General features: G+C 38.4%; 1 protein-coding gene across 1 annotated transcript; it reads right to left on the reverse strand.

Moving 5' to 3' along the window:
• Window positions 1-12994: 12994 nt before the first annotated feature.
• On the reverse strand, window positions 12995-16542 carry LOC306843137 (extracellular calcium-sensing receptor-like; the record flags this gene model as incomplete). Its single annotated transcript, XM_079374430.1, has 6 exons — window positions 12995-13887; window positions 13974-14097; window positions 14493-14714; window positions 14819-15652; window positions 15820-16117; window positions 16316-16542. 6 exons carry the CDS (start codon window positions 16540-16542, stop codon window positions 12995-12997), a joined length of 2598 nt encoding a protein of 865 aa, XP_079230556.1.
• Between the last annotated feature and the right edge of the window lie 3040 nt (window positions 16543-19582).

A 19582-nucleotide genomic window follows, 5' to 3' on the forward strand; every position in this document is an offset into this window, starting at 1 on the left:
GGAGACACTGCAGGCAAAAACGGTTTTTCATAAAGTATTTTTTCAGACTAGTGGAAAGAAAACATCCAAAAGACACTGTTAAGTGTTTCTTTTATAGCACTTTATCTATTTGTGTCAATGGATTTCAATTACAATACATATTTTTAAAGGCCGTTTTCTCAAAATGAGTTTTCTCTCCTACATTGAGCCATATATCTCCACCTCAATAGCACTTACACACACCAAACTTTACATCTTTATTCCTGTCTATATCTTGAATGTTTTTAAAGAGGGATTTGTTCATATATAATTTGCTTGATTATATACAACATTTTATTCCCCCTAAAAATTTGAAAATGTATTGTTTTCTGTCTGTTCTATTTTCTGAATTATGGAGTGACAAAATTAGATACCCAAAATTCCCTCTGTAAAAACTTTTGACTCTTATATGTCAATAAGAATTTTGAAACCAACTTCATCCAGTGTTTAGATTTTTGTTCTAGAAATGTATGCAAATTAGCGCATATTTCATTAAACAATGCCTCATTTGCATATTTAAACCTAACATTTTAGAAAGCTTGTAATACAAAAAATGTTTGCAATTATCAACGAAATCAATCAACTAGATAAGTGAGGTGATAACTATTAGTTATTTTTTAACCTATTCACCTGCAGTGTCTCACCTTAAACAGAAACTCTACCAAATAAGTCAATATGTCATATCAAACAAGACCACAGGGAATTGCCAAAGGACTGCATATGAACTACTATATGAATCCATTCAGAATCACTAAATACACCAAAATACAAATGAAAAAATGAAAACTATAAAAAGCGCTATACAAATAAACTTGAATGTGTGGAAACTCAGCAATCTGAAGGCAGGCCGACATCATCAGTGAACAGTTCCTCTATTAGGACAAGCAATCATGTCTGTGTTTGGAGCATCGATGACCACATAAACACAAACGTCCTCACAAACTTCTCCAAAACATGCTTCTTTGATAAACATTCATTATAAAACACTTGCTGTACATTAATTTGACCAATTATGTAAATATACTAAACTGTGTTCAAGCAGAAATGTGTTGTTACAATGAAAGTGCAAATTCACTGTTTGTTTGCGCATCAGTAATAAAGTCTGTGTTATACTTTCTGCGTGCACAAGTGCGCGAGGGTCCACTAGGGTGTGTATGGTGTAAAAATTGTCAACAGAGGGTGTACGTGAAGGCTCTGCACGGACATTCACGTGCCTCACATTTTCTGTGATCGCAAGTACTTATCCAGTATGCTCCAACAGCACCAACTGTGCAGACTGTGTGAAGAAGTCCGGTGCTACCCGTACCTCTACAATCCGTTGAAAAAAATATATAAAGACAGCCATTTGTGCAATAAATAAATTGTTTGTTTACTGTTGTTAACTCAACTGCAATTGTTTGTTTACTGTTCAAGCCGATCTACTGTACATACGTGGAAAATATTCACTGAGCGGACCACCAGCACACACTTTCAGTAGTATAAATACAAGTTTAAACAAGTATACAAATATAAATGCAACTGGAATAATCGTCTTTACCTTGATTACAATCGTCATCCATTAAAACTTTACAAGCACATGACTGGCTTGCTTTATCCAGCTGAGAGCTGTAGTTTGCTGTCATATGCTTATACAGCGGTCGGATGTTTTGAACTACCGTTCAGTCTGCATTTCACACAGTGCCATGAGAAATGCTGGAGCATCACTGAGCCCCCCTAGTGGGGTGCTCCCCCTGGCAGTGTTAATTTTGTCAACGAAGACGATGATGAAAAATATTTGTTATATTCAAATATTCGTTTTTCAGTGACTAAGATAAGATGTTGACAATCTAAAACTAATGTCTGATGATAAAAACTGACGAAATGTAAGCCGCGTCTTCGTTAACAATGTTATTTGAGGACTACTGGACATTCAAAATACTAAGTTTACTGTCTTGTTTTTAAAAATGTACATCCCTGTCATTGGATTACAATCAGTTGAGGGGCGTTCGCATATCTAGTCTCAGTATGGCAGCCGCAGCAGACAGATAGGCTACCAAAACGCGAACTAGCGATCTGAAACAATAGCCTCAGCACCCGAAGGGTTAAGGATTCGGTGACCAGACACAGTCAAAATTCGTTGTCGATTAATTTAGTTAGTGAAGTAGCCATAGGCGGAATCGCGCTGATAGAAGTGTGCTGATAGAAGTCGCGCATGCTCAATTTCTTCAGTCTCATACAGTGCGCGATCAGTTCTCAGTGCTCAAATACACACACAGCAGTCCAAATGTCTATCGAGTAGAGTATGTTAGATTTTACTGTATTTGGCTGAGCAGTAGTTTTGGTGGCTTGCCAATGTACTAGACTTCTCTAATACATAAAATAAGTAAGTTTGACCAAAGTTCTTGCGGGGAGAAGAATTTATTGAAGGTAGCAGTATAGAAGTTATTCAGCAGCGATGTTAGCATGTCATCCTTCAAATAATCTTAACCCTTGTAAGGATCCTAGCTTCTTCCTAGTCTCTTCTAAAGTTCTCCATAGCTTCTCCTAAAGTTCTGTCTGTACGACAGATCTGTATACCTAAAAACAAATGACTAGAAACAATAGATAGTGTCAGGACCTCCCGCTGGAGATCCTGTAATCTACAAGAAGTTCCCAAGGATTACTGGTCTTTTGTTATTCTAAATGTGTGGACTACACCTTTAGAGACAGTTCCTGCTGATTGTATCTGGGACAATGCATCTGACTAAAGATACACATAATCTTACAATCCCCCTTTGATCATTTTTTTGATCAGAAAACATACTTTTCAGTAATCACGAATACAGAATGCTGCATACAGTCTCCATTACTTAAGATGACAAAATAAGAATTCATGGCGAGGTTTGCATTATCTTGAATGCCTAGTCCTTTTTTATGTTGAAATCTTGTGGAAGCGGTGGATGTCGTTGTGTTCTGTGGATGTTCAGGCGTGTTTATCTAGGTGGCCAATGCAGTATGATCCAAGCTTTGGATGTCTTTGCTCATCCTCTGGAATGCTGGAACACCTGCAATCACACTCAAGAGAAAAGGGAAACATATCTTTCCAAAGAAAAGGTTTTAAACAAATCATGCCTAATTACCAATAAAACTGTCCCTATTTAATTTTGGCAGGACACTACAGAGTTTATCAGTGGTGAAATGTTCATGTCTTCATACTCAGACGACAAGCTAGAGCCTATAAACCCAAGTCCCACCAAATCTGGACTCTGAAAAACACTACTGCAATCAATCCCTCGTCTCTAGATAAATTAACATCAATCCACTCATTGTTTCGCTGCACTTTAACCTGTTACTCATCACTCCCCATTTGGGGCCTCACAGGTGAAAATAACATACCTAAATTAAAATGGTAACAGTTCCTGACAAAGTGTGCTACACAAACAAATTAGGTATATTTGGAAAGAAGACACTCTAGGTTTTACTATCCATCATCCAGAGTTGATAGTGCTCAAAAAGATAAAAAGTTATAGGCACTGACATGCCTTGAAAAATGTTTTTCCAAAAACTGAATGTTTTTTTATTTCATATATAAATACATGAAATAAGTCCTGGAGCAATCCAGAAAAGTAATGGATTGAAAGCCACGTGTCTCATGAGTTTATATTTCAAATTTGAAGACGATACCATGAAAAATTAGATTCCTGCAATATTTTTTTCTGAAAATATTTATAGTCCAGCCCCCCTGTTTGAGGAAAAATAACCACCAAATGTATTGCATAATTATACAAAGTATTTTAGTCATTATACATATTCCTGCATAGTTTTTCAATTATAGAATAATAGACAGAATTTTAGACATCATATAAGTGATTTATTTGAGCACTAAAAAATACAAAAATAATTGAGTAATAAAAAAGGGAAAACAAATAGAAAAAAAATGTTTTGTATATAGTATGTATCTTGAACTATATATTCTGATTGCCAGACATAAACTGATATTCGCAGACATGGTCATACAGTCAGTAATCGCATGCTGATGTGCGTCCATACAGATGATAAACATACATATGGGCCATATAATCAATAATAGCTGATCATTGAATCACAATGATAGCCGTCATAGAGTCGGTAATAAACACGCTGATATACATATGATAAGCATGCAGATACGACCACATTCCCCACACACACGTAAAAAATGTTGAAGAAAAAAAAAGAAAGTTTTTTATGGAAAAAGCAGATCGCTAAGTTACGGCCCCCTCAGATGACAGCTGCGTCACAGCGAGCGTCACGCGCTGGCAGGAGAGAGCGCCAAATTCAAATAAACTATATTCCGCTTTCTGAGACTTTTTTTTTCCATGGACGGTCTCATTCTGTTTGTAAAACTGTATGCTACAACACTGTGTTGTTTTTTTACCCACAAGATGCTGTTTTTGAGCGTAATTTATTCCATAACGGACGCGAACAATAACTCTCCCGAAGAAATGAAATGTAAACAAAGGAATATTCATCCTTATTACAACGTTATTGTTTCGCTGGACTAAAAGTGCTCTCTGGGATGTTGTTCTGTGGACCCTTACCTCTCTAACTAAACTGTGATTTCAGCAGTGGACACGTTTGTGACTCGATATTACAATGAATCTGGTACGTACTGCTTTTTTATTCTGCATGTTTTGATGTGTACTGCTTACACAAATGTAGTGAATACATTCCTTATAAGCTTTCCATCGAAAAACAGCGATCTGTCGTCGATGCTTGAGGCTTAGACCTTCAGAATGATATATAGTTTGTCAAGATTAACTTTGTCCCGTTTCATTTATTCTATTAGAAAACAATGACACATGCAAACAAAGAGCATTCAGTGCGTCGGCGATCTGGTGCAGGGTAACAGGTTCTGCTGCATCAGTTACTAAAAGATCCTCAAGTGGTCTTTCCCACCTGGATTGAGTTTTTTTTATCTTTATCCATTTGTTGGGCGCTATACCATGGGCCCCCTTTGGAGGTGCCAAAACTTGATTCTTGGCATTGTGTACTGCCAGGCTGAGTCTTTCATCAGTTTGAACAAGGCTGTCAGATGTCAGATTTCCATTAGATATGGGCCGGCCTGTGACATTTTCAAAAGGGCATAGTCCATTTTCCAGTTTTGCAGTTTTGCTCCATCCATGGACAATTGTTTTTTGGACACTTCAGTTTGAATCTGTTTACTATGCAAAACTGTTTGTGCTTCTTACTGAAGTTGTCTTAATGTCTCTGTATGTTCACCTCTCTCCTTTATGGCTTGTTTAGCAGCACTGCCTACTAGGACATTATCTTTGGCTTCAGTCGTTGAGGTTTCTGTGTATACTTTTCCCCTCTGTATGGTGTCTTCACTTGTCTTGTTTGCATACACATGGAGTCTTCCAAAGTTCTCCATAGCTTCTCCCAAAGTTCTGTCTGTAAGACAGAACTATATACCTAAATACAATTGGCTAGAAACAATAGATACTGTCAGGACCTCCCACTGGAGATCCTGCAATCTACAAGAATGCCACTGAACTTGGGAGGTCACCTGGTGAACTGAGTCACATAGCCGAGTTGGATTGTGCAAATGAGCCAGCGGCACGAGTTGGGCAGTGCAAGCCACGCTCCCAAACTCCGTTCAAGTGGCACCAAAGGGACAATCGACATACCTGCGGTGGTGCAGCGGAAGGGATTCGAGCTGGATATCACAGAAGACATTGCATTCTGACTGATAACGGCAGAACTCCCTGCATCCCCGGAGGGACTAGCCAGAGATGTGTGGAGAGGCATTGCGTCTCCCAACCACAGTCTTTTGGCTGCTGGCAAGAGGGGGAAGTTCCCGAGGAGTACTGTTCTTTTGTTATTGTAAATGTGTGGACCATTTGGTTTACACGTTTACCTCCTATTGATTGCATCTGGGACACAGTCACAATGTAAATGCATCTGACTAAAGATACACATAATCTTTCAAATATATCACATAAATACAGTCGGTTATGGCTTAAGTGAACGTAAACAGGTGGGTGAAAACATCTTGTTTACATACGAAACCCTCGTTCCCTGATGGAGGAAATGGAGACGTTATGTTATGACAACATTAGGGGATTCACTTGGGAGCCCCAATCATCTCTGACTTTAAGAAAAAACGTCAATGAATATTGGCTGGTGGATTTTGCATACCTGAGCCACTCCCCGTGCATACGGGTATAAATAGGCGAAAGGTGCATCCACTCATCAGATTTATCCGCTGAGGAGCCAAGAACATGTCCCTGGCAACCTGTGATGGTTCAAGATTGTTGCATGGGGACATAGCATCTCCTTTCCCTCCATCAGGGAATGAGGATTACATACGAAACCGAGACGTTCCCTATCTGTTGGTCACTAAGAGTTATGTCGTGACGACATTAGGGGTCCATGGAAAGTGCCACAACCTGAACCCCGTTCAACAAACCTATGGCATAGCAAATGTTGACAAGCAACCGCATGACAGACAAATACCATGCAAATGTCGTAACCTTCCCATTGCCCCAGCGCAAATTCGCTGACCTTGGTACCCGCAGGGACCACAGGTGAGTACATCGCTGCTGGTGATAGCCAAGCTGCTTTTCCTTTCACCAAATAAATTAGAAGGTATTTTGACCTTCAACGAAAGATTGCTTCAAGTCTTTCTTATTTGTTGTTACAGCTTGGCAGTAACGATGGGGAAGAGAACATTCCAGAGAAGGGCGCTACGGAGGCCACATCCTGACCTAAGGGAGGTGACATGTGGAGACACTGATATGGACTGACCCAGGCCTGGGGCAGTACTACATATGTAATGGGCCTCTGAGGCAGGTCCCATCAGAGCCTGACAGAGTACTCTGTCAAAGGGAAGACACAGGTTTACCGAGAGGAAAACCTTACCGTGTACTTCCATAGCAGACAAGGAGCTGCTCAGAGGTTCTGAAGCTCCGGGTGTGGTCCACGTATATTCACAGTGCTCTTAAGGGACATAGCAATGCCAAGGCTGGATCTGCCTCCTCCGAGGGCAGTGCTTGGTGGGAACCTTGGGCACGTATCCAGGCCAGGGTCTCAGGACAACGTAAGAGTAGGACGGCCCGAACACAAGGCACTCTTTGCTCACCGAAAATGCTTGGAGGTCCCAGACCCTCTTGATGGAAATGAGCGCGGTCATGAGTGCTGTCTCAGCAGACAGAAATTAAAACTCGACTGACTCCAGTGGCTCAACGGGACCCTTCTGCAGTCCAGCCAGGACAATAGAGAGATCCCAGGAGGGCACCAGGGGTGGCCTAGGAGGATGCAACCTCCTGGCACCCCTCAGAGATCGTGCTTTCCCAGGGACCAGCCGTCCACTGCATAGTGATGCGCTGCGATAGCAGTCACATACGTTTTGAAGGTGGAGGGTGACAGCCTATGCTCCAACCTTTCTTGCAGGAAAGAAAGCACTACTCCAATGATGCATCTTCAGGGGTCTTCTTGGCGAGAAGAACACCAGATCGCGAACAGACTCCACTTCAAGGCAAGAGCTCGCCTTGTAGAGAGGGCTCTGGCCTGAGTGAAAATGTCTTACACCGCTGGTGGACAAAACACTCAAGTCTGCCGAGTCTCATCCAGGAACCAGACATGGAGGTTCCAAGATCTGGACGCGGGTGCCACATGGTCGTGCCAGGAAAGGCTGTCACGAGGCGCATGAGTTCCCAAAACCAGGTCCGGGTGGGCCAATACGGCGCAACCAGCAGGACCTGTTCCTCGTCCTTGCTGACCTTATACGGTATCTGTGCGAGAAGGCTCACTGGGGGAAGCGCAAACTTAAGTAAAGTCCAGTGCGTCCGTGCCGAGGGTAGCCTCGGTCATGGAGTCATTCAACTGACCGTGAGAGGACCCGTGGGAGGCAACCAGGTTTACCTGAGCTTCTCCGAATCAACTCCAGAATAGCCGGATTGTCTTGGGATGCAGTTACCATTTTCCGGGGATCGTGAGCTGTCGTGAGAGCAAATCGGCTGCACGACTGAGCTCCCCCATGATGTGGACGGCGTGCAGCGACTTGCGCTGCGTCTGACTCCAGAGGAGGAGATGGCGGGCGAGTTGTGACCTGCGACGTGATCGTAGACAACCCTGTGAGTTGAGTACGAAACGGTTGCAATGTTGACCATGCGGACCAACACGTGCTAGCCAAGCAGCAGCGGCCAGACTGCCGCAAGGCTAGTAGCACTGCCAGCAACTCGAGTCAGTTGATGTGCCAAAGCAGTCGAGGCCCTGTCCAGAACCCTGAGGCTGCCTGCTCGTTGCATGTAGCTCACCAGCCCGCACTGGAGGCATCCAACGTAACTATGACATGCCAAGATTTGTCCTAAGGGATCCGTGACCCATAGAAAGACAAGGTCCTTCCATGGGCTGAATGAGCAGCAAAGCATTGGTGTGATTGTCACGCGAACTGTACCGCGGTGCCATGCCCATCTTGGGACTCGGAAGTGTAACCTCTGCTGAAATGGTCCCATATGAAGCAATCCAAGAAGTGAGACTGCGGCTGTGGATGCCATATGACCCAGGAGCCGCTGAAAGTGTTTCAGTGGTACCACCATCCTGCCTCTGAAGGTAGGGCTGTAGTACTTGAGTCCAGTCTCGGACTGTATTTCTCCGTCTCCGTTCTTTTCCTCGAGTCCGGACTCGAGACGTTTTTCGTCTCGGACTTGTCTTGGACTCGTTGGTATTTGGACTCAGACTTGTCTTGGACTTGGTCATTGGACTCGCCAAATGTTCTAGTTGGTCTCGACCGAGTCCAGCTATATATACTTTTTTTTCTCTTTCAAAACAAAACCATTAATCTGCCTCGCTTGTTCGGAAAATGGGTAATGTAATTGGTTTAATTTACAATCCATCTAGAACGGGCATTGCCATTGGTTGCCTGGTAAATGCACGGCTGCGTCATATGCCTGGCTCCAAGTGTGCACGCTGCGCAGAGGCATAATACATTTTTATTTTGGCTACAGACACAATGTCGGCGAGTTGCATAATACAGTTTGGTTTTACAAAGTTCGTTGGAGTTTTCCCTCTCTTCCACCTGACTTTCCTTTGCTTTTATATAGCTTATAAATGCCTGTGCGCAATTTACTTTCACTTTCAATAGCGCAATTCCGCATCAATTGCTTATCGATAACTTACAACAACAAATTTTCTGCAATAAACGTGGGACTTTTATTAACAAAATGAATACACCATATGTTATAAGCCTAATATAAAATAACAAACTTACAAATGTTTAAAAGTAAAAAAAAAAAAAAAAAAAAAAAAAAAGCTGTGGAAGCAAATGAAAAAGAAACAGAACGAATAAGAGCAAAATGAATAAAGCCTGGAGGATCAAACACCTTGATGTAAAATAAAATAAATAAATTACACAAAATTTAAATAAAGTAAAAATAAGCAAACACTGTGGCTATGGCTGGGCGATTGTTCAGATTTTATGGATTAATTTTATCGAATTTAATGTTTTGCCACAAATTAATTTTTTTATAAATCGAGGAACTGCGATTTTGAATAGAAATATTACCAAACGCTAGAATTAGACACTTTAACAATAACAGTAAAGAGAGAAGAACAATCCAACCGCATGTCAGCGCACATGATTAACCGCTCTCTTGTGATTCTCTCTATGCCATTCACACAGAATGTGCTTTTGTGTTGACAAAGATGCGAGGCGGGCAGTGGAATAGGAAAAAATGCAAGAAGATTGGAGTTAAACATCTTTTAATAACTAGAGCACCACATTTTTAGAAAGCTGTTTCATGCACGAGACACTGCAAGAGACGCGAGCGCAACAGTCAAACGCGTCCATGTTTACATAGAAAAAACAATGGAAAAGCAGCGTAATCAAATAAAAAACCTGTGAAGAACTACTACTATATGTCTGATATTTCATGTTTGCATCAGGGTGACAGGCTGAAAACTACTTTTCATTGTTTTTACAGAGCATTTATAGTTGATAATAGCACTCTAGGTGTGATACCTTCAGTAATTTTGAATGTGAATCACTTGAGAATTTTTAAAGCATTTTTCTTGTTTTATTTCTGAACATATAATATGCATAAGAAAAGTTTGTGCAAGATGTAGTTGTAGTTCATGCATCTTTTCTGCAAAGATATTTAATGATTTGTTTAACATTTACATCATGATGACAACTTCGTGTGTGGTGCACTTAGAATATAATTTTCTTTAACCAGAGGTTTAATAAAAAAAAATAAAAGTTGCTTGAATCATGTTGTAGTTATATTTTCAAGTTGACTAGTTAAAATTGTACAAAATCGAGAATTGGTAAAATATTCTATGAAAATCATTTTTTTTTTTTTTTTTGCCATATTGTCAAGCCTTGAAACAAATAAAAAAACCTTCCAATTTTTAATTTCTTTAATTTTTCAATCTTTAAGCTGAGGCCATTTTTAATAGTATAAATAAAAATCATTTAGTTCAGTTAGAGAACAGACAATTAATGGTCGGTCACAATTGCGACAGTATAATGTGTATACTGAATTAACATATTTCTGCAGTTATAGAAATACCAATTGATGTTAATTTATTAATGTTATATATTGTACCTTAGTGCAGCTATTATGCATAAAAACCCTTATACAACACTGGTAGGGATACTGAGATAAAATACATAATAATAATAATAATAAATTAATTAATTAAAAATACAACCATCAACATATTTCAAAATGGTTACTTTATTGTAACATACTGTATATCATAAAATTATTATATTAGTGCTACCAGTATTACAAGGTCAATATTGTAACTTACTTGTAACATTTGAACTTTTAATTTGGTGCAATAATTTGTCATTGCAACATTTTAGTGCAGCCTTCACTATCAACTGCAACTAGATTTACTGTATACCTAAATTCACTGTTATCCCACTGACTATTGTGACCATCAAGATGTTTGCTCATTCTATGACCACACTCAAAACAACTGAATGCAGTATATGTGAATCAATATAGTAATGCTAGACACCTTAAAGTTAATGTGCACCAAAATTCTTTGTCATATCTTCATGACATACTTTACTAGCCTTTTGTCGATGCAGCCATCATCTTTTTAATGTGCAAACAGGAAACTGTTTTGGCGTCCATTTTGTACTAACCATGTGAAACTGCACATATTTACTTATTTACGGTATTGTGACCGGCGGGATGAAATGGTTAGCTCAATGAATACTTTAACACAACATTTATGTTTTTTTTTTTTTTTTTTTTTTTTTAGGAACAGCAGCATTCCTTGTCCTGAAGAATACTGGTCAAATGAAAGACGAGACAAGTGTGTCATGAAAATGACAGAGTTTCTGTCTTATACAGAAACTATGGGAATCATTCTGACTGCTCTATCACTGTTTGGAGCCAGCCTTACTGTAGCAACTATGATTATCGTCATACGCTTTTAGAGAAACACCTATAGTGAAAGCTAAAAATTCAGAGCTGAGCTCACTATTACTTGTTTCACTGTTCTTTTGCTTCCTTTGTCCTCTTACATTCATTGGTCAGCCAACGGTGTGGTCATGTATGTTATGTCATACAGCATTTGGTGTTACTTTTGCTCTCTGCATTTCTTGTGTTTTGGGGAAAACCATAGTAGTTGTCAGTGCTTTCAGAGCCACATTACCAGGAAATAAATTGGCTGGAAAGTTTGGGCCAGTACAACAAAGAGTCATTGTGTTCTCATGCACTGCAATTCAAATAGTCATCTGTGTTCTATGGCTTATAATAAGTCCACCATTTCCTGGTAAAGCTCTGAAGTATAACAATAAAAAGATAATTTTAGAATGCAACACAGGCTCAGATGCAGCATTTTATGCAGTTTTAGGATATATTGGTATTCTTTCAGCAATCTGTTCGATTTTGGCATTTTTAGCTAGAAAATTACCGGATAATTTTAACGAAGCCAAATTTATCTCGTTCAGTATGCTTATATTTTGTGCTGTCTGGGCAACATTTATACCTGCTTATATAAGTTCACCTGGCAAGTACACAGTTGCAGTAGAGATTTTTGCAATTTTGTCATCTGCCTTTGGTTTACTGTTATGTATATTTGTGCCAAAATGTTACATTATTCTCATTAAACCAGATAGAAATACTAAAAAACACTTGATGGGGAAATTTCAAAAGACTAGTCTCTGATGTATGATTAAAAAAAAAGAAAAAAAAAAAGATGAATGATGAAAAAGATGTGATTTCTTGTCTTTATTATTTGCCAATACCATGTATTTATGAACTGACAAGCAAGCATAGAGGCAAAAAGGCAGCTATTAACACAGCATGATTTAAATGCCTCAGTAGACCTTAGAGGTTGTGAACGTGTCTGTAATTCAATAAAATAAAAATAAAATGTTTGCTATATTCAGAAATTACATGCTAAGATCAGAATGATACATGAGATTGAATCATAAATGCTATCTAGTGCCCAGACCTGAACCAGTATTAGCAAATTAACCATTATTATTATACATTTGCTTGTGTTGTGAGTGGGTGAGGAAAGTGATGTATGCAGTTGTTTTAACAACATAATTTGGAAATAAACAAACATTACCAAAAAAAAAAGGTGTTATTATTATTATTAATGTTATATTTTCTATGTCTGTGTGTCATTCTAACATACAAAATTTGCATGGTAAAGAGTTATACTGTATATGCTTCAGCAGCAGGGCCTGCTTGTTAACAGGACTGTGTTTGAAATGGTAGCTTTTACGTCAACAATTATATCACTGCACTAAACTCTTTTGGTTGTGATCATTTAAACATTGTTCTCCCTTAATCCTAAATACAAAGCATTTAGTACATATTTCGAGAAACAACTGTGAACCGTTGTATCAAATATGTCATTTGGAATGATAATTATAATAACAACAACAACAACAACAACAACGTGTATATTAATATGTTTAATAACCAGACATTATTATTATTTATTCATTTTTTTATTTTTTAATTGATGAGTTGGCCTTTTAGCTGATTTCATTTGAGTACTATTACTTCATCATATTCTTTTTGTCATTTCTCTCGGGTTTCAGAAGTACAATATAACATTTAGGAGCAAATATACACAGCAAGAGACCAAAGGCAGATGCTAGAATAGCAAAGACATGGACAGCAACCATATACTTTCCACGAGAGCTCACATAAACTGGAATGAAGGTTATCCACACAGCAAAAAATATTAGCATGCTAAATGTGATGAATTTAGCCTCATTAAAGTTGTCTGGTAATTTTCTGGCCAAAAATGCCAATAAGAAACACAAGGAAGATAGGAAACCGATATACCCAAGCACACACCAAAATCCAACTTCAGATCCCACATTACATTCAACAACCATAGTTGCACTCATGAACTTAGTGTTATTTGATGCAACAGGAGGATTCATTGATAACCATATAATGCAAATTAGTGCTTGCACAAAAGTGCACAAGATTACACTCGATCTTTGTTTAGCAGGGCCAAACCACTTCATGACATTACTGCCAGGGAGGGTGGCTTTGAAAGCCATTAAGACTACTACAGTTTTTGCCAAGATGCATGAAATACATAGAGTAAAGCTGATTCCAAAGGCTGGATACCGAATCTGACATAACCAGTCAGTGGGCTTCCCTATAAATGTTAGGCCAATCAGAAAGCAAGTGCAGAGGAACAGGAGGAGAAGGAAACTTAACTCTATATTGTTTCCTCGTATGACTGGAGTCTTTCTATACATTATAAACACAGCAATCACTGCTAATGCTGCACAGGCTCCAAATGCTGAAAATGCCCATAGTATTATTCCTAAGGGCTCCTGAAAGGACAAAAACTCTAATGTTTTGGGGATGCACTGGTCTTGGGCTTGGTTTGGCCATGTTTCCTTTGAACATGTCAGACAATCAATTGAGTCTGTGGAAAAAGCGGAGAATAAAACACTAGTTTTCCTTTTCTTTTTTCTCAAAATACCATTAATTGAGGAGCCATGAGGATCACACCTGTTTGATTACTGATCTCTCCTTCAGCACATGGTATACAGTCGAAGCAGCAGACAGGCTTTCCTTTCTGCCTGGCTTTCCTGGAGCCTGGCAAACAGCTTTGACTGCACAGTGATTCTGGTGCCTAATGACCACAGCAAAAGCAGCAGTAAAAAAAAAACTAAAAAAAAAAACACTACACAGTCTGAAATCAATGAGAGCGAAAAAATCAACAAATACTTTCCTTGCATAGAGAAATGTCCAACATATAATCACTCTATGTATAGTGTTTGCAAATTAATGTAATTAATTGGCCAGTGTGAAAACCTAAAATGTTGCTAGATAATCTATGAATGCGGTGAAAAAAATGCACATATACACAAAATATATTCAAAATGTTTAATACAAAATAAAAGCAAGAGGGATTTTTTGTTTAAAACAATAACACTGGATACTTAGTTCAGCCATAAACAGTAAGTTGAGCTGATGGAAAAGCAAACATAGAAAATAATATCTGGTTATGGGTGTAGTGGCACACACCTTCTCTCCTCTGTGCCACATAATTACTGGCTCATCTATTACTAGGTCTTTGTCGTCTTCAAGGGAGGCATCATAGAATCCCACCCTCACTAGCTGAAGGGAGCCATCAGACCCTCTTTGCCAGTTCATCAGGTCATAGGATGCAATAGGATCACCTTTATCATCAAATCTGACCTCTTCCCCTAGTGTTGTGAAATGTGTTCGCTTCATGTAGTACAGGAGCTGAGATGAATTAGGGAGACAAGATAATGCAAAGTAAAGCAAACCCATTAAAATGCACGTATGTGCATACTGGCAGTGAATGTAAAATGTTGAGTAACACACACCTGCCATGGCAGAATAGGATACAGACTCCCACATGTCCCATTCTGAAAGGGGCCTTTTCCCGGTTCACATGTGCTCATATCATGTAGTGCATGTGCTATGAGATACACAGCCTTATAAACATTGTAGGAGACTCTGAGTTGTGAGACATCTGAATAAAGTGTGTACACATCATCCAAACTCTCACTGCCATCGCAAGGTGGCCAGTTCTGTTCTGCTTCTCCATGTACATGTGTATTTAAGGACCGATTCAGCCGGCAATGGAAAGTCTCTTCCCAAAACTCAGAGAGGAAATGTGACTTCTGAGCAGCAGAAACATTTACTCTTCTGAGGTAACTGCCAATATGTGGGATATCAGCTCTCCGTATGGCAAACCCTAATGTTCCCATTAACAAATCACCAAAATCATCCCAGAGGACTTTTGATGTGGCCCAGGCCTCACTGGCAATCCACTGAAGATGAGTAACATTTTGTCGTCTGCACTCTTTCAGGACACCATGCAGATATGAATCCACAGAGAAGTTTATTATGACTGTGGCAGAAGAAGATTTTAAAATGTTTACAAGTTCCTCAGCTGCATCTTGTGTCAGTGCAACAGGATAAATGTGGACATAAGCAGGACAAATATTAAATCTTTCTGACTCTTTCAAGAATAGCTGGATGGCAAACCGAGCATAGTCTGTATCCACACCGATCACCCCGACCCATGTCCATTGAAAATAATTAACAAGTTTTACCAAAGCTTTAATCTGAAAAAAATCACTTGGCATTGTCCGCATGAATGCTGGAAACTCTCTCTTGTTACTGAGACATGAACAGGATGCAAAGTAGCTCACCTAAAATATGAAAACACAAAATTTCAGTAAGATTAGCAATGCAATCAACCAGGTATCACTGCAATAACACTGCCAATGGAAGAAATCAATATTTGACTATAATTAAATCTAATAATTTGACATATTAATTGTTAAGTGATATAATGCTAAAATATATAATGTATTACTAGAGGTATTTTGAAGGAGCCTAGAGTTCTCAGAACAGCCATGGAGACTCCTGATGATGCCTCTCCTACGATTACAGGACTTGGCTGCTTTTGTATATCATCACAGCTTTGTCCATTGCCCTTCTCTGGCTGTCCATTGACCAGGAGAAGAGACCTCTTCACAGATACAGGTATGTCATCACCACTGTCCCTGATGTGGTAGCCCAGAGATAGGTTTGGCAAAAGGTCTTGCCGCTGGTTTATTTCTCTCACAGCAAAGATCATCGTCTGCATCCACCTCAGGGCTCGAGGGGTAAAGCTGCAATATATTTCACACACACACACACAAACACCTGTATAAATTATTAATTACATAACGGCAATAAAACAAATAATGCAACAAAGACGTTAAAATGAGACTAAATAGATCTGTTAATCATTCTTATTTGATTTTAATTATTAATTATTGTATTAATCTTTTACACAACATCTTTCAAAAGATGAAACCATGACTCACAATTTATACTTGATCAGCTTAGGTTTGGTTGTGAAAGTTGAAACTAATGGTATTGTGCTGGAATGTAAAGGGAAAATTCCTCCCAAAACCACATCTCCATCCTCGTAAAAGCTGTAGGTGTCCTCATCTCCCTGATAGATGCATGTATCTTTGCTCTTAGACTGACTCTGCACACAAATATACAGTAGAAGCCAAAATGTGAGAAGAGTTGCACAAATTCGTACCATAACTGATAGAAAAATTGACCTGCTGGGTACCACATACAGTATATATATATATATATACATACAATCTGTGATCAAGGGATGGCCTTAACTTTTTACAAGGAAACACACAAACCAATAGCATGTGGAACTCCTACTGTCAATCTTTTTTTTTTGTACCAAGCTTCTTTGACCCAATGGTAATGCATATTCACATTCAGTTATAAGACCACCTTTACACATTTAATGTAAAACGATGTTTGTCATTCTAAAATGCTTTTTCTTTGCCTTTTCGATTAATTTCGCCTTAGCTAAGATAGAAATTTGACATGAAACTTTTTTTTTTTTTCATACAATAGAAATTAAAAGGAGGGGGCAATATGAAGACAGTATTGACTGATTCATTCACTGGGGTCGTATACATACGAGTAAAAGATTAAATAATTGTATTTTTATTATATTACACTATTATTATTATTATTATTATTATTACGTGTTTGGGGCACATGGGTAAAGATGACAGTTAATTTTGTTATCTAGCAGGAGGATGTCATACACGATATGCAAGGAGCATGACCAACATATAAAACTGCTGTTTGTCTTGCAAATCATAACAAGATAATGATGTACATTTTATTATTTACACCTTTTTCAAACAGCTGTTTATTCAGACTGCATACTTTAATCAGCCAGTGTTGATGACTCAAAGACACTTCACAATAAAAGACTACATTAAGAGGCTACCAGTATCAAGGGTTATTATTATTATTATCATTATTATTATTATTATTATTATTGTTTGTTTGTTTGTTTGCAGAAAAGTATGCTGTATACCAATGCAGAATACACATTCAATGTTGTATATATATTTTTCTAAAACTATCAATTTTATGCTGGCTGTGAATGAGATAAACAACAGAACAACAGACACTCCTGCCTCACAAATCACCTCTGGCAGAGTTGAACAGATATATAAACATGAACCATATTTAATATGGTTAATAAGGTACATCCGGCCAGGGAGCTAGCATGGTGTTCTCCCCGAGGATGTATTCCAAACATGCAATTGCATAAAAAAAAAATAAAACAACAACAACAAAAAAACATCCCCTCAACTCTCGTCTCAACAGACAATATAATTGTCTTAAACTATTTCATTTTGGAAAATTCTGCTGATATGGAAGTCTTCCGCATGTATTTCAGCATTATGTGTTCAGTAGTTATGTTTTTACTGTTGCAGAATGCATATATGCCTTTGCTTTGCAAGGTGATCTCTCATTCAGAGGCAAAGCCTGTGCAGTGTTTACTTCATGTTCAGTGTCATATGCAATCATGTATAAGATTACAATGATAATTGATTTATTTAGACAATTAGACAATATTTCAATTTGTTATATTAGTAAGGGCTACTATTTTAGATTGCTGAGATAAAATTAAAAATCTTAATGCATCATCGTCATCATGTTCTCTTGATTTTTAATTTTTTATTTGTTTATTTGTGTGCGTGTGTGTGTGTTCACTGAGAAAAAACATTTATCACTGTTGTGTTATAATCTTTACTGACAAGTAACATTAATATACACACAATATATTGATGAATAAAATGTCCATGGATACTCTTCAGTAAAGTTTTTAGGTAACACGTTTAAGGTGTCCTTCTTACACGTTACATGTAATTACTATAATTAATAATAATAATAATAATAAATTAAGCATAATTACATGCAAGTAACCCTAAGCCTGTCAGGCCTATGTTTGTGTTGTGTTGCGTTTTCTGTCCTTGTGCTCCCCATGTCCTAGTTTTACCTCTTGTATGCCCATATTTGATTGTGTTCATTTTCCTGTTCTTGTTTAGTTAATTTAGTCCCACCTGTTTCAGTTCTGCCTGATTATGTTCCCTGATTAGTTTATTATGTTCATTCTGTTCCACCTGTGTTTGTTAATTACCTAGTGTACTTAAGTCCTCTGATGTTGTGCTCCTGTGTGTTCTCCCTGCCTTGTGTTACCCCTGTTGGATTGTGGATCATTAAAAAACTGTTTATTTTGAGTTACTGTTGCACACACAGAAGAGGCGATGTTGTCTGGTGGCACATATGAGTTTTTATTTCGTCACACTCTGCAAAATTAATAAACACAACAAGAAATTAGACCGTTTCATTGCTTGTGGAAATAACTGGCAGTGTGACTTCATTCATGAGTGAAACTCCCTGCGGCTCACCATCGCCTCCTAGCGTCACCCGCCAGTGTAAACAGGTCTAAGTGATGTTATAATAGGCATCATTATACATTGTACACACATTTTAAGTAAGCACCAGTATATTTAATAAATGATCATTAATATTACTAATATATATATATATATATATAGCTATCTGAATCTATATGCCTACACCCTCCCCCACTAAATAAAAAAAAATGTTCCTTCACATTTTACCACAACTTTAGAACAGTTCTTTCCAGGCTGACCCATTCATTGCTGCAAGACAAAAGGTAAGTTTTCAGTTGGTTTAACTGTGCATAAAATCAGTAATCCCTTCTTTGCCATGGCTTATTTTCTAGAAAAATAAAAGGGTCAGTAACGAATTGCTACATTTTGTAACCATTGCACTTTACCATTTATCTGATTATTCCTACCAACAGTGTTAGCAAATGTGTAAACAGTTACATCTTCATTAGATGAGTCTTACCATGTAATCAGACTCCATAATAATAGGCCACTTATTCACTTAGTCTTGTTACCTTTTTTTTCTGTTTACTTTACAGGTCTCGAGTCACAGGTATGTGTTCTTTCTATTTCTTCTTTCTATCTCTTTTTTCTTCTGTGATATTTTATGATCTTTTAGTTTACTATCCTGTTGTTTAATAAAGTCCATGGCCTCCACAGATTTTGACAGCAGGCAGGCTGGAAACTGATATCCTTCAGAACTAGATTTCTCCGTACCACTGTCGGTTCTCCCAGTTCATTATAAGTCAACATCTTCGGTTGATGTCTCTGTCTTTGTGGGTAAGTGGATGACTGTGGCACCTCCAGTTCACTCACAGAATCTTGATCCTCCTCTTCAGA

Source organism: Barbus barbus, assembly GCF_936440315.1.
Source record: "Barbus barbus genome assembly, chromosome: 23".
NCBI classification, from domain to species: Eukaryota; Metazoa; Chordata; class Actinopteri; order Cypriniformes; family Cyprinidae; genus Barbus; species Barbus barbus.